Here is a 26,157-nt window from a genome sequence, read left to right as displayed (position 1 = left end):
TTTACATGAAATGATTCATCATATCATAATAAACTTCCTTATGTAGGCATAAGTATAATTGCCAACAGAGTTCGGCACTCATGATTAAAATCGGTGATTTAACAAAAACCCTCATTATTCAATCGAAATGAAATTCAATCAACTATTAATTTCTAAGGGAATAAATCATTACCGATAGGTACTGAATGAAACTAAAATATCACCAATCAACTAAATCCAATCATGAATCATGATATCTGGTCTAAATCCTTTTCAAAATATGATTTACCTAATCAACTAAAATATTACTTTAAATTTAATAACCATATGCTCGAATAAATAATATAGTATATTAGGATTGTACACTTATAATTATACTAGACGGGCCCGCAGCTCCGCTCGCGTAAATGAAATAAAGAGTGTGTCAACCCTGCCAGGGTTCATAACGGTAATAGGGATTTCTTATTTGTACCCGTTATTTGGATAACTTAATTATTACGTAAAATATCTGAAAAAAATTATGTGATTTGATAAAAGGCAAAATTATACTTTTTCATCTACGTAGTTATTTATTTAAAACTCGTTTCAACATAAAATTATTATTTATTTTTATAAGCCTAATTGCAAAAACATTCATTAGATTAATTTCCGCCTTAAGACGAATATGGACGACCACCGCCCATAAATCGCCTTTTGGTACAAACGTACGTACTCCCTTTCTGAATACTAACATTACTTACTACGGTTATGTGAATCCTGGCCTCCGAGAAAAGACAAAACAAAACACACCATTTTTCTCGGTCTTGCGATAGCTCTCGCCAGTCCCCATGGCCGAGGATAAGCAGATCTCGAGCAACTACGTCGTTCCAGCGGTAGGTACCTATGACGTCCAATTGGGCGTCTCCCATTTCGTTGTCCCAAGTACGCTCTCGTCACGGCACGATCCTCTCCCATTCTCTCTAAATGTCCGAGCCAATGTAAGCTTAGCCACTTTTGTCTCTCAGTATTCCGCCAGTATATCGGAACACATCCTTATTTCTATAGCAACAGAGTTATATTACGATATTTGGCCGACTGCTGACTGTACGTTTGCTTATTTTCACCAGGTCGTTTCGCTCAAAAATATCTGAACATGCACTTAAATTTTATCTACCTACATTATAACTTGCTATCAACTTTGTATTTTTGGCCCATCTCGGCAGCCCGGTCCCCGGACGAATTTGTTTGCCGAAGCTGTGAAAGTAAATCTGAATAACATAACTCAAAAAGAAATTTAAAACAACAAAATACAAATTACTATTGATATTGATAAGTCATTATCAGATATTATATGGCATGTCACTCGTATGGGCATAAACTAAGGTAAAAGGTTGAGGTTGACAGCACTTTTTATTTTACTTCGAGTAAAAAAGGCCGAAATCACTGCATACCAACATAACAAACATAATTTTGGTTATTTGAAGTTCGAAACGAAATCAACCGATAGTTTCCGAAAATAGCCGATAGTCGTAAAATGAAGAATGTTATGAAAATTTCTTTTGCTTATTGTTAATTAAATACGCATCGAAAGCGATAGTTTTTATGCTCTAGTTATATTCTCATACTTAGATAATAGATTAGAACAGTTTTTTCTTATCATACGTGAGTCGTATTTGAGAAACGTGTCAAAAACTTTTTTAGAAATTTGTAAGGCGCCATCTCGCTTCTTCCCTCGTTTTTTATCCCGTTCTGGTTTTTCAATTTTATATATATGATGGAATTAATGTCAACCTTAATTAAAAACAAAGTAGGTAGCATTTCATTTGTCTAGTAATATTTCCGAACAAATGAAAATCAACCTAATTGAAAATACAACAAGATTCTAAATTCCGCCCACCATGAGCACCACGCACGAGGTTAAGTAATTCTTTATTTAATATTAAATCACTTTAAAAATTGTGGTTGAGAATAAAAAACATAAGATTTAATCATATCGAATTCAATCAGAGTGCAATCTCATGATTGAATTCGCAATCATGAATAAAGTTTCCATTTTCAATCTTGGTTTCAACTAATAAACTAATTTGCCCAACTCTGGATTCCAATACATAGCTCCCTTCGAGAACGGAACCCTACAAGGGTATTTCTATTAAATATATTCACGATGACGTAAACTGTTAGGCAACGTTTGTTTACATACATCGCATCGTGATTCACTAGTAACTGGTCCTCATGACAATAGCTGCATTAACTATTAGATCAATTAACAAGTAGGTTCAATGACAATTAAGAACGCAAACTGCATACCCAGTCACCTACATTAAATTATACTCATACTTGATAATTACCTAATAACAAGTAGGTACCTAATAGAAAATATATTAACTCATATTTATCACATTTATCGCGTTTGTGTTCAAAACGCGGAAGTTTTAAATATCATACTGATAGAAAATGTCACTAATTTAAGGTTTTTCCAAGATCAATTGTATTGTAATGTAGCTTATTAATTAAAGATTTTCCGGTGACGTCTAAGCGAAGCTGACTTTGTTAGACTAAATATTCTACCATGAGGCCAATTTGAACATACATTTTGACTTCAAAATTATAGCTAAATAATGTTATTATGTTATCATTCGCGTATGGATAAGTACAAGCGAAATGCATGCGCGAGATGATAACAAAATGGAATTCATTTGATGTTAAAATGTAAGTTCGAAGTGTCCTGCAAGGTGGGCGTAGATATTTTAAGAAACCTTCCAGCCTTGATAGAAACTATGATTCATCATCATCATCATCATCATATCAGCCAAAGGACGTCCACTGCTGAACATAAGCCTCCCCCAAAGAGTGCCACAATGACCGGTCTTGCGCGACCCGCATCCAGCGGACTCCTGCGACCTTAACCAGGTCGTCAGTCCACCTTGTGGGGGGTCTACCCACGCTGCGCCTGCCAACTATGATTAGATAACCTTAAAACAGGTAAAGCTCTATATGTTTCACTAGGTATTCGTTTATTAACATACCGTCTGCACTAATCAGTAGCTTAATACCAAGAAATTAACCTACCAGGATTATTTAAATGCGGCTACTGTATATTATCCGATTTAAACTCAATAGCAATGAAAATGGGTAACTTCGTCAGGATAATTCTGTTAAAAGTTCTTCGTTTAATCTGTAGTATAGAGTCTAATACTGTGACTGTAAATAAATCTTGTTTCTAACTTGATCTAAATAATAAAAGGTTTCAACCATACTCATAGTTTCTCATTACGTATTTTATATATCGCTTACAATACCAAGGAATATCTTAGGATATTTCCATGACGATGTACCTAATAATAATTACGCGCCAATGCGATAAGCAAAAATAACGTTAGGAATTAAAATAACTTCATTTTCCATTAACATCAATATACAGAGTGAATACAAGTTATAAACGTCGTCATATTAAATCAACTAGTTGTACAGTAATATAAAACAAAACTTAAAATAGGTATACGAAGTTTTCCTACATTATACAAGTGTCATTGAATTTAAAAGTTAGTGGTTCTTTGAGCTTTGAAAAATTTACATCAACTGAATCGCCAAAATATTTTTTTTCGAAACTGCTCAATTTTGACGAGAATCGGTTGAGTAAACATTTTTTTGCCCAAGCTGATAATGAACACGATTTGCTCCCGTATCAATTATTATTATTGTTCTTGTTCATATTAAGAAGGTTTTTTTTTTGACCAGAAACCCGATTATCAAAGTAGAAATAAGGAAAAATAAACATAAATAAATATTTCGATGATGGCGTCAGCGAGACAAGCCTCCTTTCACACGAAACTGGTCAAAGCGACCTTTTAATGGAAACGGCAATAAATAAGGAAAAAACATAATGTTACTGAGAATTAAAGTATTCTAACATCAATTAATTTATAATATGGTAAACAGAAATATAGGTCTAATTTATTACTCGTTACAAGTTCATAAATAACGCATGAAGGTTTATTTAAATATCTTTTAAATAACAATACCAATCGTACTTATTAAAGAAGTTTGAGAAGCCACATCTTCACCCTAATTTAAGCTATTTAAGGGAACATTAATGAGTTTCGCACAAAAATAAACACCAATGACATACTTTGTGCCAAGCATTAGGTAGTTTACCCGATTCATAGAGATCTAAGCGCATAATTAATATTTGTGCCTTGCGAGCGATTTTATAAATAAAATTAGTTATGAGTTATAATTTATAATTCATTCAACTAACATTAGAAAATTCATATAGTTGAAATATACTTCCTATAATCTCTACTAAAGTATAGAAAATAAACGTACTATTCAACGTTCTATAAGTCAGTCATTTTAATCCATTCAGTTGTCCTTGAAAAGGGACATCTACGCTACTGGTTTAACTTACAACTATATACTTCGTCTTTATGAGGCATTGTTATCTAGTTTTTGTTATAATTGGGAACACCTACAGGGCTCAATATTGTTAATAATTGAATAAAAATATGTAGGTATATTATCCTTAACCAGGTATACATACATTAGTAAAACATTTATCAGATACTAATAATCATAAACGAGGGTTGCCAAAGCGGACTAGGGTTCTTTTAGGAGCAAACGGGAAAACAACTACATGAGAAATGTCATATGGGAGACGGACGTAATAGGACGGAGTACGGGCTTGCAAATTGTCAAATTAAAAGGCCCCTATTAGCTGGTGCTTGCAGTCAACACCGTGGCTAGTAAAACGTGTGCTTCAAGGCATAAGTCCTTCTTTTGCAGTTGTTTGTTATATTCAACAAAGTTCGTCAATAACGTCCCCTTAGCTCTACTCGTAGTATTGGATAATGAATAATTTCTTTTGAGCTATCAATAAAAATATTAAAGGAATCACAGAAGTATGTAAAGATATTATGACATACAGGGTTTAAAGTCGTTGACTCATTCATTTATACATATCTAAAGGATCCTGACCTGATTATATGATAGTGTTCTAACCTGGTAAATTTTATGTTTGCCAGATAAAACGTTTCGTCAAGAAACACCTTCTTCATCGGACTATATGCCCCTTGTAACTTGAATACTTCCTAATGCATTAACATTTTTCAAACGCCCTGTATGAGCGATGACGGGGTTTTTGCCTCAATCACATAAGAGCGTAATGTACCGTGCAAATTAGATGTTTTAACCACGAGTGCAACTACCATATAAATACTAGACAGAGGCTCTAACTACCATAAGTCCCTCGCAGCTCTCAGTGATTACAGTTGACCGCTGACACAATGGTATGTTAGCCTTAAGCAAACATTACTTAGCACATAAGTTACAAGATCTGTGCCTTACCTAGTTTACCTACGCTCTGTAACTTCTTACGACTTTGGTAAGAAATTCTCGGCCTATTTAATTTCCTTCTTATTACCAGTATATGTTTTGTCACGTCTGGATTTGATGATAATGTCTAAAGACTGTGTTCATAATCGGCAGTTACAAAAATGACAGTAAAAAAGTTCAAGGTATTTATTTTATGTTTTTCGATATTTCGATTTCATAAGTAATCAAACTGTCAATCCGAATATGATCCAAATAAGAGTACTAAGACCATCAAGTGTGGGATGTTAATTATATCAGACATTCTCGGTTAGACTTTATACTCGTAGATATGAAGCTTTTTACTTATTGCATAGTTCAAACAGGACCTATCCCGGTATACTTCAAAGCATCGCTGAGCAATAACTCCTTCAACACACGTTTCAGATGATGAAATACTTTGTTCTACTGTGCGTGGCATCGCTGGCGTTGGCGGAGGAAAAGTACACGGACAAGTACGATAACATCGACCTGGACGAGATTCTGGACAACAAGCGGCTGCTGCAGGCCTACGTCAACTGCATACTTGACAAGGGCAAGTGCACGCCCGAAGGCAAGGAGCTGAAAGGTGGGGAACTTTACATGTACTTAGTAACTTACGCGTAGTGACTAGCGACATCGTATATGGCGATCAATCCGATTCTATTTTTACTGGCTAGTTCACAAGAAATTTTGTACACAACCACACACAACACATATTGCGAAAAGTAGTTTGTTATTAAATAATTGTGCTACCCAAAACGAAACCCAAAAAAGATTCGGACAAATCAAATAAAAGTCCCCATGGTTTGAGAATCTCATTCATTTGCAATCATTAATATATTTAAGCGGAAATTAATATCCCCGGTTAAGACAGCAGAATACTATCGTTATTGTTGTGTGTCGACCGAGTACATCTCTAATAGTGTGCGAAACGTTCAAGTTGATAAACAAGAACAAGATCGAGTGCGGGTAGTTCGAAAAACTCGCGCAACTAGAAGATGTTGATGTCAACTTTAGCCTTTCTCAGCGACCACGCGGACAATGCCGTCCTCGAAACGTCGGAGGTAATTTTAAAGCTTTTTTGGGATTAAGTCCCGTTAGAGAAAATCGAATGTGTGAAAATCATGAAAGTTTAAATTGTGTTTCGACTATTTGTAGCTTTCCATCAGAGCAGAGTCCTTATGCACGTGGAATCTAAGGCCAGTTTTTATCAAGAGGCAGATACGTACTGACAATTATTATGATAACTTATGTACACGTAGTGCTTCAGTAGTATAGCAGCGTCGGATGTAGCGTTCACCACCTGTACTTTCACTCACTAGTTCACATTCACATAATAATGTTTGTATATAACCACCTCACACCACACACAATAAAAAATTATAGTATCAAACCAACTTACCTACTATAAGATAACTTACTACATATTATCGAAAAATATTTCCAAACCTTTTTCCATATATTAATATTTTAGAGAAATGCCTAGCTCTTAGGCCTTTTGCCAGAGTCAATCAGAATTTCAACTAAATTAATTATACATTAATATCAAGAAAAAACACTGAGTCACCATTACATGACGTGACAGATGACACGCATATCAGTCAGCAAAGGAGTCTTTAGTTACAGCTACAAAGAGAATATAACCACGAATTTGCATTTGACAAGGTAGATTGTGCTTTATTTATATAAAGAAGTTGAGTTAAACTCCTCCATACACCAACATCCGACGGACCGACTTTCTTTATAAAAAGGATTTATTTTTACCTCTGAGCTTCTAAACCTCTTTTTAAGGTTTTTAAGAGTAAAAACGGGACCCTATTATTACTAAGACTCCACTGTCCGTCCGTCTTTCTTTCCGCCTGTCTTTCCAGGTTGTATCTCATGAACCGTGATAGCTAGACAGTTGAAATTTTCACAGATGATGTATGTATTTCTGTTGCCGCTATAACAACAAATACCTACTAAAAAGTACGGAACCCTCAGTGGGCGAGTCTGACTCGCACTTGTCCGATTTTTTTTAATTTGCTAGCTTCTTATTACTTAGCTCTCTCCCACTCAAAGCATGTTTGTTTTTTTCTCTGATTTTATTTGATTATACAATATGTGAGAAATTGACGCAATCACCACACCTTATAAAACTAAGTCCCCCACCGCGTCTGTCTGTTTGTAGGTTCGCGATAAATTCTAAAACTCATGAACGGATTTTCATGCAGTTTTCACCTATCAATAGAGTGATTCTTGAGGAAGGTTTAAGTGTATAATTTGTAGTGTAGTAAAGCTGGGGTGGGTCGCTAGTTCCTCAAATATAATAGACACGATTTAAGTACATAGTAAGTATTACGATGAAGTGTCTAAGCATTTTCTTGCTCAACTTCCTACCTAAACTCAAGATCTCGGGAATAATTGAATTTAATCCAGATAAGAATCAAATCAATACAAGAATCGAAACATTGGGAATCGGTTACACTGGTTACCATACATTTTTAGTTTACCATTGATGAAAATTATGAATGATAATATCTATGGCAGACTATAAGCTCTTCATGTATTTAACTCATCGAAGAGTGTCGTAAACCGTACTTAAATAAATCTGTAAATATATTCATTGTTTTTCAAGTGCCAAAGATACAGGTTCCTCGCCTTGACCTGGCGCGTCTTGTATGAGTAGTCTCGCTTGAGACAGCTTGATATATTTGGCTTATGTATTATTCCATTTGTCCAATATGTGATCAAATGTGCATTGCGTCTCACACTCTCATTAAGCAAAATGTGAGACGAAATTACAAATTTGATCAAATGTACTTTGCGTCTCACTCTGTCATTAAGCAAAATGTGAGACGCAATTACAAATTAAATCAAATATTGGCAGGTGGAATACCCTTACACCAAATTATATATCTTCAGCAAGTATTCGAAGTGCTTATTATAAATCCTGTTCGGGAGTGCTTTCTCATATACATGGGGATCGGCACACACCTATCACATCAGAAAGTCCATAATTTAACATCATTTCTCTGAAAACCCAAACCTGAATGAGGTAACGCATAAAATCAGGTAAATTATTTTATAATTTGTGTGAAGCATAATTTTTTTTCGAAAATGGCTTTTGACTTTAGTGTGTTTTCATTTTATCCAAACCTCTAAAGGACAATATTATACATATTTTTCTGTCAGTTAAATATTGGCGTGCCGTTACAACATGACGAAAGTCGGAAGGCACCAAACGCCGGAGTTTAAAAAGAATGTTTACTTTAACTAAGATATCTTGATCTTGAATCTTAGAATCATGATTAGAAAATAAAATCTGTTGTAATTTTAGATCAATCAAAGTTTAATAAAAAACACTGGCTTTAGGTGCTCTATGACTATAAATTTTATGCACTACCAGAACCCATCCAACAATAAATTTTCTGCGTTACTTTAAATTATTTTATTAATTTCCAGATCACCTAGAAGACGCTCTTCAGACGGGCTGCGAAAAATGCACCGAGGCTCAGAAGAAAGGGACGACTAAGGTTATTGATCACCTCATCAAAACGGAGCTGCCGATCTGGCGCGAGCTGACTGCCCGGTTCGACCCCGAGGGGAAGTTCAGGAAGACCTATGAGCAGCGTGCGCGGGACAATGGCATCACCATTCCTGAGGAATAAACAAAACTATCCGTTTAAGGGCACCCTAGGCACATTTACATGGATGTCTAGATCTGGTCCCGTAAATCCGTTAGATGAAACAGACCGACTTTCTAGACCATAGACATTTAGACCAGAATTCTGTCAGATTTATTCGACCGAATTCAGATGTGTCTGGGGTAACCTTTAGAGCATTTTTGCATCTCTCCGACGATATTGATGTTTTAGCCTACGACATGCATTTGCATCATGATAAGAATATAAAAAATTATGTGATACTGATAATTAAACTTAGCATTAATCCGGTATACAAAACGACATAACACTTAAAATATTTTTACTATTTTTTCTTTAAAATATTTTGTGTTCCTTCTTAAAAAAAGTCGTTACTCAATTAAAGTTGACTAGTTACTGTAATCTAGTCCTATCAACGTGTAGGTACCTAACTACTATAAACAACAAGACTACTGTGAAAATAAATTAAAAACGTTCATATCACACTTTATAGGTACCTGGTAGGTATTTAGATAGTTACCATGATTTAAAGAGTTTATTGAAGGTTTTGTATGATTTTTATAAAAAAATATACCAAATGATATCATTTGCCAAGTATTTTATTTCATTTTGCTTTGCATTTTTCTAGCCTTTATAAAAATATTCAATCTACTTACTTAATCCTACTTAATCCTAATAAAATTGTCTGCTTAGGTCTCATGAATGGATTAAAGGCTACCTACCCAAATGATATTTATTCATATAACTGTTCGTCTTCTAACCGAATTTCAAAAGGAAAGTACCTAAACGTGCTAAGATCGGATTTTTTGGTTTCTAAATAAACACTTTTAACTTGTTCTCTAATATGCGAACCAAATTGTTGAATTTTTACAAGAACAACTTGAGCGTACCAACCAGTACAATCGCTGTTGAAGTGAACATCTTAAAACTCCCTTCTTACGTGATGTCTTTGTCTTTCTTTTTATATCATATACCTATTATGTTTTTTCTACTAGTCGACTGTAATTCTTGAATTAAGATTTCTGATACCAAACTGCAATTGCGAATTTTTAATGTATGGGCTCCCAACTCAACTATAATATTCATATCGATACAGTTTAGTCAACTATAATGAAACTGACCAATCACAGCTCGCCGCGATCAAGAGGACGAAACAAAACCATAGCTCAAATTAATTATTTTAGGTTGTATAGTTGAAACAATTGGGTTATAAGTCAGAAACGCGCCCTTAATATAGCAACATCCATAGACTACGAAAACCACTTAGTGTTGCTTGTTAGTCTCCATAGGCTACGGTGGCCAAAATCGAGAAAACAACTGTCTAAAAATTGAATTTAGCGCGGAGCAAGTACCAGGGCCTCATGAGTTACGAGAAGGTGTCGTTGACCAGCCCGCCGTAGGGCGCGGGGCGCGGCGGCCGGGGCACGTACCAGTATGAAGGTACCGCGGCTGTTCGCGAATCTTAGCTGTATACTTTTGGTTTGGTTTGTTTGTATGATTCTACTAGTTTAAAGTATTATTTTCGTTGACTAGTAGAAAAAGTATTGTATACAATAGTGATATAATCAAGCTTTTCAATCTCGTACCTTACTTAGGCAACTCAGCAAGCTTCGTTGCCTAAACATGGTACTCGACTGAAAAACTCTCTATTATATCACGATTGTATAAAATACTATCTTCCCTCGGTCACTTTTAATTTATACCCAAGTTATTCACTATCAAACCACGCCATCTACTTACATAGTTTACTCCAAAGGTGTTAAAACTACTTAGTAGTAATTAATTGCAGTTATCCTGATTACATTTCCTAACTCCAGTAATTAATGGAGTAATAAACAATAGAGGACAATAAGAATCGCGTTTACATAGACAATTGTTTTGAACCCCACAGAGCAATTATTTTGTTCTTAACAGGCATGAGTCCACCATTTAATTAATACCTTAACAATGCCGGTTCAAGTATGCCTGCCGTAACTACATTTGAAAATTCATTCAAATGCATACCTTACCTTCTTACAATAAAGTTCATTATTGAATGAGTTTTCAATTGCAGTTTAAGGTATTTTGTGTAAGGAACAAATACACAACGTCTATCAAGGATTATAATTGCATCAAAGCTGAAATAAAAGGGAATCGATTTCCGATTAATCTTCAGTGTGCGTCAATAGAGACTGAAAGATGAAGTTGTTGGTACTGTGTTTGGGCCTGGTTTGTCTGGCCATAGCCGAGGAGAATAAGTACACCGACAGATATGACAATGTAAATATAGATGAGATTCTGGCGAATAAGAGACTGTTGGTGCCGTACGTCAAGTGTTTACTGGGTGAAGGACGATGCACGCCGGAAGGAAAAACACTTAAAAGTAAGTTATAGGTATCCTTATGTTTTGTATAACGTTTCCGTACAATTTTTCCTACCTGTAATATCGTTGTTATACGTCTTTCCTGTGGAAATCATAAAATAAATGGGCTTTTAAAGCATAGGTACATAGCGAAAGTCAAAAACTATAAAGTAAAGTCTAATCTTCTGGTTGAACCCTTATCCGAAGAGGTACTCGTTTCATATTAACCTGTGTGATTAAATATAATTAATAAATGCCCACAGAAGTTTGTAAAAGTTTAAACAGGCATCCGATAGAAGCCAATTCTAACACTGAATTACCTGACAGAGTAACAAAATAGATTAGACCGTATGTTGATAAGAATGATAAGATTGATAAGGCTTGTAGGTACATCTTTAACTTATACATATTAATAACTTCTGCTGTCGATTGGAATGCATCTAATCTGTAATGTGCTTATAAATACAGTTAGTTAGTACCGAAACGGATTACTAACATTGGCATTAGGCTACATTTATAAAATTCGTTGGAATCTTAAGCAAAAAATATTCTTTTTAACAATAATTTCTACTGATCTACCGGTTTTACAAGAGTATGACGATCCAAGTGGATCTAATAAAAATAAACTACTTAAGGTTTTTTGTATATACCTATACCTACTTATGTTAACACCATAGTAGCCGAGACAATAAATCGTCAATATCCTGTCTTATTCACATTTAAAACCACTTTTTTGTAGAAAAAATAAATTGAACCAGTCAGTAAACTGGTTTATTATTGCAAGTTTGATTGCTTCGGAGTTCCCATGGAAAAGGGAATCTAGCTACTAATTAGTAATGTCCGTAGGTGAATCAGTCGACTTTCAATAGGTATTTAATACTTAAGTATTTAACTTATATCTTATTTTATGACCAAGCGGAAAGCGCGAGCGTCTCCGTTTCATCTTGGGTAAAATTGTTTTCTTATGTCCGGATGTTCTCTTGAATATTTTCGAGGATGTTTTTTATTTTAATTGTATTTGTAGTAAAATCCCAAGTAATATTATTCATAAGTTTAGACGCGTACCGCCTATTTCTGTATCATATGATTTGTAGCATTTGCATAGGCATACTGCGTCAATCACCAAAGTCGGGAACATTATGGGCCTTATTAAAAGGCATTCATGTTATTTGATTCTTAGATCACGTAAAAATCCAAAGTAACTAAATTATTGACTTGTTCCAGATACCATCAAAGATGCAATGACGACGTCATGTGAAAAGTGCACCGAGCAACAGAGGAAGGGCGCCCGAAAAGTGGTGAAGCACTTGAAGGAGAACGAACCGGAATACTGGACTCAAATGAAAGCAAAATACGACCCTGGGGACAAGTACCAGGAGAGCTACGAGGCATTTCTGGCCCGGGATGACTAGATGAACGCTCAACAGTTCTGAAACTGATCTGAAGCTATTTGTAGGTACAATGACGTTATATCGATGAAATAAAATATTTATTGAAAACATCTTGGTTTTATTAACGGAGGCCAAGTCTCATTTTGGGTCGCTGAGCCAACGGAGTAAGTAAGTATTGTTTTTATTATCAGGTACCTTTAAGTCAAAACAACCTTTGTTTAATAATAATAAAATAAAATTGCATACTTACCGTTTTATTAGGCAGGCGTCCGGTTTTTTTACCCCATAGCTCAGTACTTAGTCCATCGCTTTCACCCAATAACCTAGTTCATTTTAGATTCCATCAACTCTCAATAGCCCTTACACCCTGGCGGGTGCTGCCTCTGCGTGCGTCCCATGACACGGGCAAGGGCAGCATCCGCTCGGTGTACCCCTTACATTTCATTAAAGTGTCAAAAGGGCCTCTACGTGTTGGCTTCGGCTCCGCGCATGCCTCCCAAAGGTCCGGAACACCATTGTTCCGTGATGGGAAAGACATACAAATAATAAAATAACGACTGTAACACAAAACCTCCAGATGCTAAATTACGCATTTATGACGTAGTTAACGATATAATTCCAACACTAACGTAATGCCTTCCAAACATGTTTGGAAATGTGTAGTCTACATACTAACTATTGTCATTTACAAAGAGTAGTCCATGCGCCTAATAGACGCAACGGGTGACCGAAAGGTTGGAGCTTACCTCGCCCAACGCATCAACGTTGTCGTCCAGCGCGGCAACGCCGCTAGCCTTCTGGGCAACCTACCGGACGGCACTGCACAGACCCGGGGCCAATTTTCTATTTGTAGTCTTTTACTTTTGAGGTAGTTTTAATTTAGTTTGTTTAGTTCTTAGTTTAATTTATTTTTGTTAGTTTTGATTTGTTTTTAGGTCTAATTTTATGTCAAGAAAAACTCCACTTATGATTTAATTTTTTTCATTGTCATTGGAGATACATAATTGGAGATAGGGAAAAGTGCAAAAAAATAACCGAAAAATGTTTCATCTCATTTATTCTTGCATTAAACTGATCAGTCTTTTGTTTACTATCAAGTCCAAATTCTAAGCCCTAACGGTTCTAAGTTCGGATTCGTACTTGGCCACGTACACGCGCTTAGGATCGTACTTGGCGACCAGCTGGTTCCACTGTTGGCCTTCCTTGTTTATGAGGTGTCCGATGACGCGACGGGTGGCGGTACGCTGATTCTCTGTGCATTTTGCGCAGCCGTTTTCTAGGGCTTCTTTGATGTGAGCTGATGACAAAAAGAAGTAACATTATATAATATAACTTGGATTGATAGATGTCGGTTTTCAGCATACAGAGAGGACGTTTAACAATATACTGTTTACTTAGTTTAAAATGTTAAACTATCATTTAAAATAGCATTGTAAGTATTCGGCCTGTAGATCTGTAGCATCTATTCACTTGCCCCTGAGATCATGCCAACATGCGTTCGGTCAACGCTAAACGCTAAAATTATCCAGGGCGTGTTTGTCACGTTGCTTAGGCTCATATGATAAAAATATATTGTTGGTATTATTGTTGTTGTAGTCAAAACTAACGTAGATATCCTGACCTCGACATTCGTATACATAAAATATGCCTACCCGCTTATACTGGTTTTCCTGCGCGCTTAACCGCCCACCCTTTGTACGTCATTAGAATTACAGACCTGTGTGCCTAGCCAAGCCTAGCCTGGCCAAGGTGACAATCGTTTGCGCTACTATAATGAAACGCTTTGTCTCTCTATCACTCTCCCCTAAAAGTGCAACAGGGAGACATTAACATTAGTGTTTCATTCGCTACGGAGCAAACGATTAGCGTCTTGGCTGGGCCGGCAGGCGAGCAAACATGGTACCGGTTAATAAACGAAACGTGAGGCTGGCACCTGACGACAAACAATTTAGACTAGAGATATCGTCACGTGGAAACATCGGAGCTATTTGAAAGTATGAGACGAATCATAATCTAAAATCCTACGTGTTCGAATAATTAATTAATATTTTTGCAATATTGAGAAGGAATATTTTATATATCTACAGTGTTTCTACCATTTTGAGACCATTACCGCCACTACCACAACCATATACCAGTTCATCTACCAAGTATGTATAAACATAGGTACACTGTCTCGAGTTATGTCGGAATATCGCCTCATATAATATCTCAAAAAGGTGGAATATTGAGCTTTGCGACGTGAGGTGTTCAAAATTAATAGTGAGTTGAAAGAGGTGTTTTTTTCGTATCTCACAAGAAAATACTGGCCTCATCTTCATCGCTTTACAGCCTAATTTCTAGTACATTTGCAGACTAATTTTAAAGAATAAAAAGCACATTTGGGTCATACGCATTTTAGAAAAAGGTCACTTCTATGAACAATACAATAAAAGTTAACACTCGTATGTTATTCTTATTTGAACCTCAAGTACTGAAAAAATGTATCCCGCCTGTGCAGCGGATAAATTATAGCTTTTGATTCTGTTAACTTTGCGTCGTCTACAGGGAAGAGGCGAACCAGATAAGCATACAAAAAATGTGTATGACCGATTCCGAACAAATTTACATACTCGTATGTGATGAAAACCGATTTTTTAACACTTACATTTCAGCTCCTTCCCAGGTGGAGTGCAGGGGGCCTGACCCAACAGACATTTGACGTACGGCACCAACAACCGGCGGTTTGACAATATCTCATCCAGGTTTATATTGTCGAATCTATCCGTGTATTTATCTCCAGGTCTCGCAGACACCACCACCACTACCGCCAATAAGCAGACTACAAGCACAGCCTTCATGTTTGTTTTTATTTTTTATTTTCGACCAGTGCTCGACCAGTGCTCAACCAGTGATGAGATAGTTATGGTCTTCTGCTGTTAAATCTTTCTTTTATAGTGTAGAATCTTGAAAATTAAACAGGTTTCTCGAGTCCAAGAAGTACGGTAAATAGCTAATTTAATAAATGCGTCAATTTACTTTAGACAGAGACAGTTAGATGATAAAGATTGGCAAGCTTCATGAGGTCTCGTTGAGGTCCCTTTATTTCCCATAAAGTTTTAAGTCATAATATATTGTTTGTCATATTATCATTAGTCCTAAAACTGAAACCGTTAACTTTTCAGGATTTTCGTAAGGTTATCCTATAGATAGGTTAGGTTAGGTTGGATTTGTTTTATGGCAATCCTGAAAAGTGACGCGTTTCTGAACCAAATATATTATGACTAACGAAAATGCGGGCAAACAATACCTACATTATTACTTAAAACTTTTTAGAAAACAATAGAGACCCAGTCTCGTTTCTTAGTCATTGTGCTTGCAAAGCCACTTCGGGGGATTTCAGCTCCTAACTAGCATGTAATGGTTATATATGTAGCGCTTACAGCACTTTATAACTAAATGTAGTGGGCATCTATGGGCCATTAGGCACGTGCCGTGCAGAGGTAAAGCATCTTTAAATATATAAATGATAAATATATTCAGACAATATTACACAAATCGACCTGAGTAGTCTTTCAGTAAGGTCAGACCCTTGCCGGGATTCAACCCTGAAAATTCCGCTTTGTAAAGGTTTACTACTATGAAATCTACGGACTTTAATAATTAATAATTACGAATGAATGTGGAGGGAAGTAACGGGAGAGAAAAACCGAGGAAAAGGTGGATGGACTGTGAGAGAGATGATAATATGAAACGAACGCGAGTGAATGATGAGATGACGAGCGCGAGAATGATGATAATGGTTTAGAAATGAGACCACTCGCTAAAGTAACGCCAATGACGTGCAACTTTGTATGGAGGCTATAGTCTTTATTATTTACCTGTCCCTTAGTCATAGTTCCACGGACAGTAATGACGTTGGGTTTATTGAACTTGACCATTCAATTCACGCGAAATCTGTTTAGTGATAAGACATGAAATAGGCTCGTGATTACCTAAAATGGTTAACATTAACCATACAAAATATAAAATATAAAGTTTTTGGACGCTAAATTAATTTAGACCGGCTTGGATGCTCATGATGACAAGACATGATAAAGCGCTCGTTTTACCTAATAATTTCAATAAGGCACACGAGTAAATATGGCGATATAAATACTTATATTACTTATAGACAATATTGGTGGATAAATAGACCACCTAAACGGAAACAACGTGAATAAATTTTCTCCGAGTTAACCGAGCGCGGAAATGTAGAAATAAAATTATATTTAGACATAGAACAGCGCCTTTCCCTATTTTTTTTAGGGCGTAAAGCCAAGCCAAATCAAAATACCACCGTAAGCGAGTAGTTCAAGGGTTCCAAGGCGGGCTGTATGCGTGTTAGTATGGTGTTAGTACGAAATAAACATCACGGTGACACACAACATACGTCACGTCTGTTGGCAAGTCCAACAGAAGAATAATTCCTTTTTATATTTATCTATGGTATTGTTCTATCCTTGAATTATTTTACCATGGGAACGAGAATAATTAATACTTCACATTACTATGTACTTACCTAAATATGTAACTTGTGCTTTTATATAAGTCTGGCTAGTCAAATTTTGTTGACAGATATTTCCTTGTTGTGTCACTCATTGTCTATGGTTGAAAAAAAAAGTTAAAAGCAATGACCTTTTATTTATGACCCTCAATTTACTTACATCTATGGTTAAAAGTCTGTTGTCAATTTATGTCATTCATTCAAATTGTTCGCGTTTTATAAGTCGTTTATTTTAAATAATATTAATAATGACTATACCAAGTGAGGTACGCAAACTATTATTTAAGCTCGTAAATAATTACGATAATGTGCGAAGTCGGCGTGAAGCGTTGTATGAAGAAAAACTGCAATGTTTACAAGTCGTAAACAATTTAGTAGGTTGGTGCTCTATTAATATTTTGATACTTTAAGTACTAGTTCTAACATTTGCCTATTACTTTGATTAAGTACGTGAATTTATTAATGCCTGAATCTTATAAACAGGACAAGTGTATACAGAAACGGACAAACTAAAAGTTCTGGTAAATATCAATAAAATCTAAACATTGGAACGTAAAGATATGTGTTTGTCGTTGACTGTACTTTAAATAGTGGTAGAAATGATGTGAGCTAACTTTGAGTGCACGTAAACATATATATTTAACTTATTTCCTTAGGTACCTTACGTGTGCACAGAAAATTAAAAATATTTTCTAGTATCACAACTATAATTCCTGCTACACAAAGTGTGACCAGCCCAAGATTTTTTGAATTTCCCGCCACCGCCACTCTAATACAATTATGGTGACTATACAAGACGACTTTACTTTTCTTCGCCTCAACTGAACCAGCATTATCCACCTCACCGCTGAACAACGTCAAGATCACTGACAGCAAAGATTCCTGTAAAATCCGTGGGAATATCAAGTTTCATAAGAATGTCGTCCGGAAAAATGATTTCTCATCAAAACAAATGAATCAACATCCGAAGTCGAACTTTAGAACTTGAATCATTAAATCGCGTGTTAATTTTATAGCAAACGGTGATGTCAAGTGTAAAAATACTGACATATTTTCAACCAAAAACGTCACTTTTGACACTGACATATCGGTATCGTATCGCTATGATGTCTTATAAGCATTGTCCGAATACGGCCGTTATTATCACTCTTACATATAGGAGCGATAGCGGCCCTCAGAGCCTTCAACTGAAGGTCCCAAGTGGATAAACTTTCTCGACATTTAGTTTCCTTACTTTTTTTCATACCACGTCGGTGACGTCAGCGGCGAACAAGTGTACGGCCCGCCTGATGATTAGCGATCACGGAGACTATGGACGCCTGCAACTCCAGGGGCGTTACATCCGCGTTGCCCTTTAAAATCCTGTACACTCCTCTTTTGAAGAATCCCATACCGCAGCCCCTTAAGTAAACCTCGGCAGGGCGCTCATTCCGCAGCCGGAGCTTGCGCGGGAGGAAATTGTTAGAGTAGGGTAGAGTAGGGTGTGAGTGAGGATGTGGCTGTAGGGTGTGAATATCACAGACACAATGCTATTATGGCGGACAGATTATAGCCCAAGCCCTCTTGCACATGAGAGGAGGCCTGTGCGCAGCAGTGGGACGTAAATAGGCTGAATTATTATTATACGATAGGCAGACAGACACACGAATTATCTTATAAGGGTTATGTTTTTTCTTTCCATTTCCTTCCGTACCTCATAAGTCATAAGTTATGAGGTATGTACGGAACCTTAAACATGACTAATGAACTATTTTAAGAGTCAAAGTGCGACGTTTGGGACTCTCGGTCGTCGTCAGGTAGTCGCTACGTCACACAGCTAAACTCACGTTAGACCGGGCCGTGGCCGGGCCGGAGCTTCCGGAGATTCGTTTTCTATGGAAAGCACCACGTGGTCACCGATCAACCGTCATAGAAAGTGACATGTCGGACCCCTCGGCCCGGGCCCGGGCACGGCCCGGTCTAGCGTGAGCCATCCTTAAGTCGTCATCGACTGACGTCAACGCGAAATAAATTAAGATAAGAGTTTTGTTTGCTTTTGCATAATTATTATCAAACCGGTAATTGAGCACATATTAATGTCCTTTATTAATGAATACGTTACCACCTACCTACCGCGAAACGTAATGTGTAGTACGAGTAGATGGGCAGGATATGCAGTATGTTAACGAGTACATCTATTTGGGTCAGCTAGTATCCTTCGACAACAGGCAGTTCAAAGAAATCGATCGCCGTATCGCAATCGCTTGGAAGAGTTCTGGTTCATGAAGACGCTATTAACAACCTATTAACCTACCTACCTACCTACCTATACCTACCTATTTAGCTATTATTATTTTTATTATTTTGTTATTAGGCAACCTTCCAATCTCTTTAAAGCGTAAACTCGTCAACATGTGTCAGGTATCCTGCCTATACTTACCTTTGGCGCCCAAACATGGTCTCAAACTGAAACTGAAAAGTCCAGACCCAAGGTTTGCCAGAGAGCAATGAAACGCAGCATACTGGGTGTTCATAAAACCGACCGTGTTGGAAACACCGAACTGCGTTCCAAAACCGACATTGTGGATGTGGGCATGAAGGCAACCAAGCTAAAGTGGGACTGGGCAGGGCACGTCTGCCGAATGCACCCGGGCAGCCACAGACTAGGTCCCACAGGATGGATCTCGGGGCAGAGGAAGACCAAAACAGAGATGGCGTGACGACCTTGATTTGATATATACATTTTGTAAAGAATGACGGATGTGTGAATTTGATAGGCCTTTGCCGGTATACACCCACTTGCCAGAATTTCATTTGCCATAATTTAATTTGCCATAATAGTCAACAGCCATTATATTGTTTCCCATAATTACATATGCAATACTTATTGTTTACTATATTAGTCACGTGCCAGAAACTTTGTTTCCCATAAAATCAATTTCTATAATATAATTTGTCATCATCATTGTAAGCCATAATTATCACTAGCCATAATATAATTTTTTTACAGAAACCAAATGCTACTAGAAAAATGGGTTAGGTTAGGTTTGAACTGCGACCCTTACAGAAAAGTAATGCTACTGGAAAAGTGGGTTAGGTTAGGTTTGAATTGCGACCCTTACAGAAACCAAATGCTACTAGAAAAATCCGTTAGGTTAGGTTTGAACTGCGACTCTTACAGAAAATAAATACTACTGGAAAAGTGGGTTAGGTGAGGTTAAATATTCTATTAAATAGTATTATTACAATTAATAATATGGACAACAACACGTATGGCACTCGTACGTTCTGGAATCTAATAATCGGGTAAACAAAGAGTATGTCACATCATTTTTATGGTAAACAAACAATTCGGGTTAATGAAATTCGGGCAAATAAAATTCGGGCATATGAGTATTATTTTATATAATTTTCGGACAAACAATAGACAACCGCCTTTGCCGAGAAGTGGGACACACTAATAGGCTATGAAAAAAAAACATGTATATACCTAATTAGAACCAAAAAACTTATTCTCGCGATTAATATTTTTATTTATTAGCACCAGTGCTCAGCCATGCACCAGTAGTCAGCCTTTCTTGCCTGTTTCTGGCTGTAAATAATAAAGTTTTTCTAATTTTCATGTCAAAAATAGGTAATATTATAGAATGATAAACTATTAATTGAAAAATAACTTGATTTTTAAAAGAATTCTCTACCATGATCCACAACACAAATTTAAACATGGTTATGAGATATGCGTCATTTTTTTTGGAGTGTCACATGGTATTTAGGTAATGCGTTAACAGCCGAATTGTGATTTGTTGTTATAAGAATGTGTGGACTACTTCACTTAATTAATACTTAAACTATCTGAAAAACGTAAAAAAAAAATATAAATCCATATGGAAGTAACATTTTTAAGACGGTTGACTATTGGGAACTACTTTTTTGTACAAAATCCAATAGTCGGCCTCCCCTGGCTGACTACTGGGTTTGAAGCAGTAATTTTAAAAATGTCGTAAACCCAGAAGTCATCCGGGGGTGGCTGACCATAGGATTTAAGATTTGTTTAATTTTCAAATGAAGTGAAGTAAGTCGTTAAATCAAGTCCCTTTGGAGAAGATAACGTAAATGTAACCTAAAATTAAAACTACCTACAAAACTAAACTAACATTAAAATAAACCTACTTAAAAATTAAACAACAATAGAAAAAATATGAAAGGCCTATGAAAGGTCCCCCAAGTCTGTGCCCTGCGGAAGGGTGCCCATGAGGCTGGCTACATTACCCCGCTGGATGGCTATGCCTACTCGTTGACCTAGTCCCTTTTAAAATTTACGTTAATTATGACTTTATTTGATTGAAATACATTAAATACCCAGTAGTTTTCCTGTGGCTGACCACTGGACAATAAGCTCGCTCTACTCGAACCCACTAATCAGCCATTAGAATGGGATGGCTGGGCACTGGGTACCTAAACCTGTGTATTGGTATACAGGGGGCTGATTACTGGCAAAAATGCCCTTTTATTATATTTAATGTAATATTTCCAAAAGCAAAATTTAATTAAGTTTTATTCTTTACAAAAAATAAACTTTATTAAATTCTAGAACAAAAAAGCATTGATAATACTAGTCCATAAGTGTGCAAATTATACGATCTTGAACATAGTAAGTTATAAGTCTGACTACTGGTGCTTAGGTTTGGAAGTATGTAGCTTCTGACAGTTAACCACATAATTTGACAACAGAGTCATATTTAACAACTCAGTACATTGATTATTGCCACCTAACGAATTGTTTTATTTTTGTACGGATTTAATAATAAATATGTGACGTTCCACGGGAAAAGGTACCTTATGAGGGTTTCTAGTTTCGGAGATATGAAATGTTTTGTAAAGAGGTGAAAAAATGCTCAATTTTTTTTTATTGTGTGATCTGAAACCTTAATGCGTAACGTTTGTTTACCTGTTTTTATTTTTGTTATAAGTTAGTTATAAGCCTAGTAATGTCGTCTCAGAGTTTAGTAGAAAAGGTACCTTATGGAAAAAAGATTGAAAATTCCCAAAAAAACTAGTCAATACGGGAAAAGAAGTTTGGTAGAGAACTGTATTAGCATTCTGCAAAACTAATTTGATAATTTCAGTTCTGGTTAGGGCGCCCCGCAAATATTATAACCGTACATAGACCGACATCACAAATCCAAGTAGCCTGCTATTATACCAAAGTTACTCTCGTCAAGTCTTTCTTAACTAGAATAATCTTCATTTGGTTTGGTCGCATGCAGTAAATCAGCCATTGGTTTGCTGAAAAATGCCAATACCCGACGTATTACCTTATGGAATATCTGAGGTCATTGAACCTCAATGCCGCTTATCTTCAATAGCAACCGAAATATATTATTGATAAGAAATAGACGATTTATACCAGGTTAACCCCAAAATATTATTAGTTTATCCTAACTGTTCCATCATCATCATCATGCCTCATCATGTAACTTAATCACAAGGTACCTTTTCATTACATACAAATTATTGGTCTTTTTTAAGATTATTATGACGAAGAACTAATTAAATTTGGGGCAGTTTAATGTAAATTAATATTTTCTATTCATAAAAGATAAACTGTAATATGATTGATATTTTGTAGTGATGTATTATTAGATTTATTTCCATAAGGTACCTTTTCGTAAATGTATGGAGCAAATACTGTTATTGTTATGTAAGTTTAAAGTGGCATAAGGGGTTAAATATAGTATTTAGTTGGGGTTTTAGGATTTATTTCATTTGAATGTCAGAATTTCTTTCATATGTGCTCAGAAAAATTGATTGTGTGTCACATTAAAAGTAAAAATATTCAATTTTGTGATTTTATATGAAAAAGTCAGAAAATACATTTTCACCTCTAAATCAGTATTGTTTCTTGCTTAAACTGTCTGTCAGTGTCGTTTTCTAATAGATAAAATTTAAATCTTGAGAGCTCATTGCAATCAATCGTGAAAATGAAATAAAACTTTATTTTCAAGAGATTGGTTAGTATACACATAAATCAGTCGATATCAAAAGTTTCTATTTGCATTACAGAACAAGTCGCAATATTTTTTAAATCTCAGATATATAAGGTATTATTATTTGTAGTCAACTATGTAACTTACTTCAGGAACATAGTTTTTTAGGCGGCTAAACTTAAAACTTCTCTATCGTAAAGTTGCTCATTTCACAACATTATTTTCAAAAAATCATATCTCTGTAACTACGCAACCTAGAAGGTTGATCTTTTGTGTTATCGATAGCTTATCTATTGTAGATTACTGGGGTATGCATAACTCCATACCCGCCATAAGGTACCTTTGACCGTGGGACGTCACATATGACGTTTTTTACTATAACGTCTAATGAAGGCGTTTGTCTGTTTAAGGATGACTCACGTTAGACCGAGCCGGAGCTTCCGGCGCTTGCATTTCTATGACATTTCAGGCGATCACGTGATGCTTTCCATAGAAAAGGATGCGCCGGAAGCTCCAGCCCGGACACGGTCCGGTCTAACGTGAGTCATCCTTAATAATATATAATATAATAAATCATTTATTTCAAGTAACTAAATGCCATGACTTTGTAGCAGGTCTTACAGTAGGTGAAGAAAAATACAGATTTAACAACGATTTAATAATTTATTTGTAAACTGCACTATAATCTACAATAGTATCACATGTCGCTACGGCGGTCCAAGTCTAGGCCTTCTTGACAGACCTGAGGTCACTCTCGTACTTGTTGACGTACTTGCGGTCGGGGTCGTACTTCGCGCAGAGTTGGTTCCAGTAGTCGGCCTCGTTGTTGATGAGGTGGGCGAGCACACGGCGGGTGCCGCGCCGTTGGGTTTCGGTACACTTGGCGCAGTTGTTCTCTAGGGCTTCTCGGATGTGCGCTGTTAAGAAGAGGGATAATTAGTTAAAATCAATCAGGTCAAGCGGCAAACTGCAACTACGACTTTTCTAGTTTCCAAAGATCATCTTTTTCTAAATTCTTTAGACCGACTTTTTTTAAATCATAGTCTAGTCTTGTGTAATGATAGAGATGATGATGCCTAAGATGTTGTTCATTGGTTGAATAGCAGCTTATTTCTTTCTAAATCGTGTCGAATTCATCAGGGAATACCTAGATCGTATTTATAGAAAGTATTACGGGAGAATAAATTCCATCTCTTATCATTCCGCATTAGAATTGAGATGGCAAGTGGCTTCGTACGATCGTGTAGGTATGTATATGTCAACAACGTAAGGATGCACTCGCTCCCCACGCCTCGACGTCCGGTGATATAACGGGGGAGGTGGGAGTAAGTCATGCAATAACTTAAGTACACCATCGGGCTACCTCTACACTTGCTGAATTCTGGCTCAATCTGACATCAGGAACTAATTGAAAATTTTTTATGCGATTAGTTCCCGATTCGCCGGATTCCTGTTTCGCCGGATTTACTTAAATAACTCACAACCTGACTAAACGAGAATCCGACGAAACATCAGGAATCCAGCCAAACAAGAATCCGGCGAATCGGGAACTAATCTTTTATGCAAGGTTTGATCGTCATTTGTTATTGATACAACACAAATAAACAAATTATGTTGGCATTTTTACAATTCAAATAGGCCTCTAGAACAAACTAACATTATGTTTAAATTTGTATAACTTACATTTAAGCTCCTTGCCATCAGGCGTGCACTTGCCCTGGTCGAGCACGCACTTGAGGTACGGGATGAGCAGCCGCCGGTTCTCGAGGATCTCCTCGAGGTTCACATTGTCGAACTTGTCCGTGTAGGTCTCGGGGCGCGCGGAGGCCGCGGCCGCCAGGGCGAGGACGCACAAGATCAGGAAGCTGTTCATGCTGGAATGGATGGACACGTTAATTGGCATTTTCATTTTAAGGGCTGATTTGACGATGCGGGAACTCGCATGCGAGTTTTATACCATTGCGGGTTTTGATTGGTCGGTTGAATTGGACGTAATCAACAGTCCGCAATGTAACTAAAATCGCATGCGAGTTCGCGCGCCGTCTAAATCAGCTCTAACTTGTACTTTAAAGCGCGACTTAAGTAGAGTCTGGCTACTGAAATATTACACAAAGTTTTGGCGGGAAATTCAAAAAATCTTGGGCTGGTCACACTGTGTGTAGTAGGAATTATAGCTTTGATACTAGAAATATTTTTGATTTTCTGTGCACACGTAAGGTACCTAAGGATATAAGTTAAATATACGTTGACGTGCACTCAAAGTCAGCTCACATAATTTCTACCACTATGTAAAGTACAGTCAACGATAAACACATATGTTAACACTTTCTCACCATCATCATCATCATCATCATCATTTCAGCCTATATACGTCCCACTGATGGGCACAGGCCTCCTCTCATGCGCGAGAGGGCTTGGGCTATAGTCCCCACGCTAGCCCAATGCGGATTGGGGACTTCACATACACCTTTGAATTTCTTCGCAGATGTATGCAGGTTTCCTCACGATGTTTTCCTTCACCGAAAAGCTAGTGGCAAATATCAAATGATATTTCGTACATAAGTTTCGAAAAACTCATTGGTACGAGTCAGGATTTGAAGTTTGAACCCGCGACCTCCGGATTGAAAGTCAGACGTCATATCCACTCGGCCACCACTGCTCACTCATCACCATATACCATTGTAACAAGGCGAAAAATGAAATATAGTGTAAATAAGACCTAGCTCGATTATAACGTAATATTAATCCATCACCAAATAAATATATAAGTCCTATGCCAAATATGGTAAATGCTAAATATCAAAATATTTATAGAGCACCAACCTCCTAATTTGTTTACATTTGTTTAGGAGTTGTAAACATTGCAGTTTTTCGTTATACAACGCTACACGTCGACTTCGCACATTGTCGTAATTATTTACGAGCTTAAATAATAGTTTGCGAACCTCACTCAGTATATACATTATTAATATTATTTAAAATA

General features: G+C 36.7%; 3 protein-coding genes across 5 annotated transcripts; 1 reads left to right on the top strand and 2 right to left on the bottom strand.

The window, feature by feature from the left end:
- Positions 1-5,108: 5,108 nt before the first annotated feature.
- Positions 5,109-12,791, top strand: LOC134798323 (allergen Tha p 1-like). 3 transcript variants are annotated; one of them, XM_063770731.1, is made up of 3 exons: positions 5,109-5,243; positions 5,713-5,893; positions 12,517-12,791. In XM_063770731.1, exons 1-3 carry the CDS (start codon positions 5,241-5,243, stop codon positions 12,702-12,704), a joined length of 372 nt encoding a protein of 123 aa, XP_063626801.1. In that variant the 5' UTR covers positions 5,109-5,240; the 3' UTR covers positions 12,705-12,791. The 3 variants fall into 3 exon arrangements, with proteins under 3 accessions (XP_063626801.1, XP_063626800.1, XP_063626802.1); XM_063770730.1 differs by lacking the exon at positions 12,517-12,791 and adding an exon at positions 8,752-9,018 and having other exon boundaries at positions 5,110-5,243; XM_063770732.1 differs by lacking the exons at positions 5,109-5,243; positions 5,713-5,893 and adding an exon at positions 11,096-11,313.
- A 932-nt stretch (positions 12,792-13,723) lies between these two features.
- LOC134798326 (allergen Tha p 1-like) lies at positions 13,724-15,538 on the bottom strand. Its single transcript, XM_063770735.1, has 2 exons — positions 15,331-15,538; positions 13,724-13,980 (listed from the first exon to the last, which is right to left on the bottom strand). Exons 1-2 carry the CDS (start codon positions 15,521-15,523, stop codon positions 13,790-13,792), a joined length of 384 nt encoding a protein of 127 aa, XP_063626805.1. The 5' UTR covers positions 15,524-15,538; the 3' UTR covers positions 13,724-13,789.
- Positions 15,539-23,823: 8,285 nt separating this feature from the next.
- On the bottom strand, positions 23,824-25,048 carry LOC134798325 (allergen Tha p 1-like). The gene is made up of 2 exons (XM_063770734.1): positions 24,858-25,048; positions 23,824-24,091 (listed from the first exon to the last, which is right to left on the bottom strand). Exons 1-2 carry the CDS (start codon positions 25,045-25,047, stop codon positions 23,898-23,900), a joined length of 384 nt encoding a protein of 127 aa, XP_063626804.1. The 5' UTR covers position 25,048; the 3' UTR covers positions 23,824-23,897.
- Between the last annotated feature and the right edge of the window lie 1,109 nt (positions 25,049-26,157).

Source organism: Cydia splendana, chromosome 16 (genome assembly GCF_910591565.1).
Source record: "Cydia splendana chromosome 16, ilCydSple1.2, whole genome shotgun sequence".
NCBI classification, from domain to species: Eukaryota; Metazoa; Arthropoda; class Insecta; order Lepidoptera; family Tortricidae; genus Cydia; species Cydia splendana.
The sequence above is the reverse complement of the archived record's forward strand: the minus strand, read 5'-3'. Positions and strand labels throughout refer to the sequence as shown.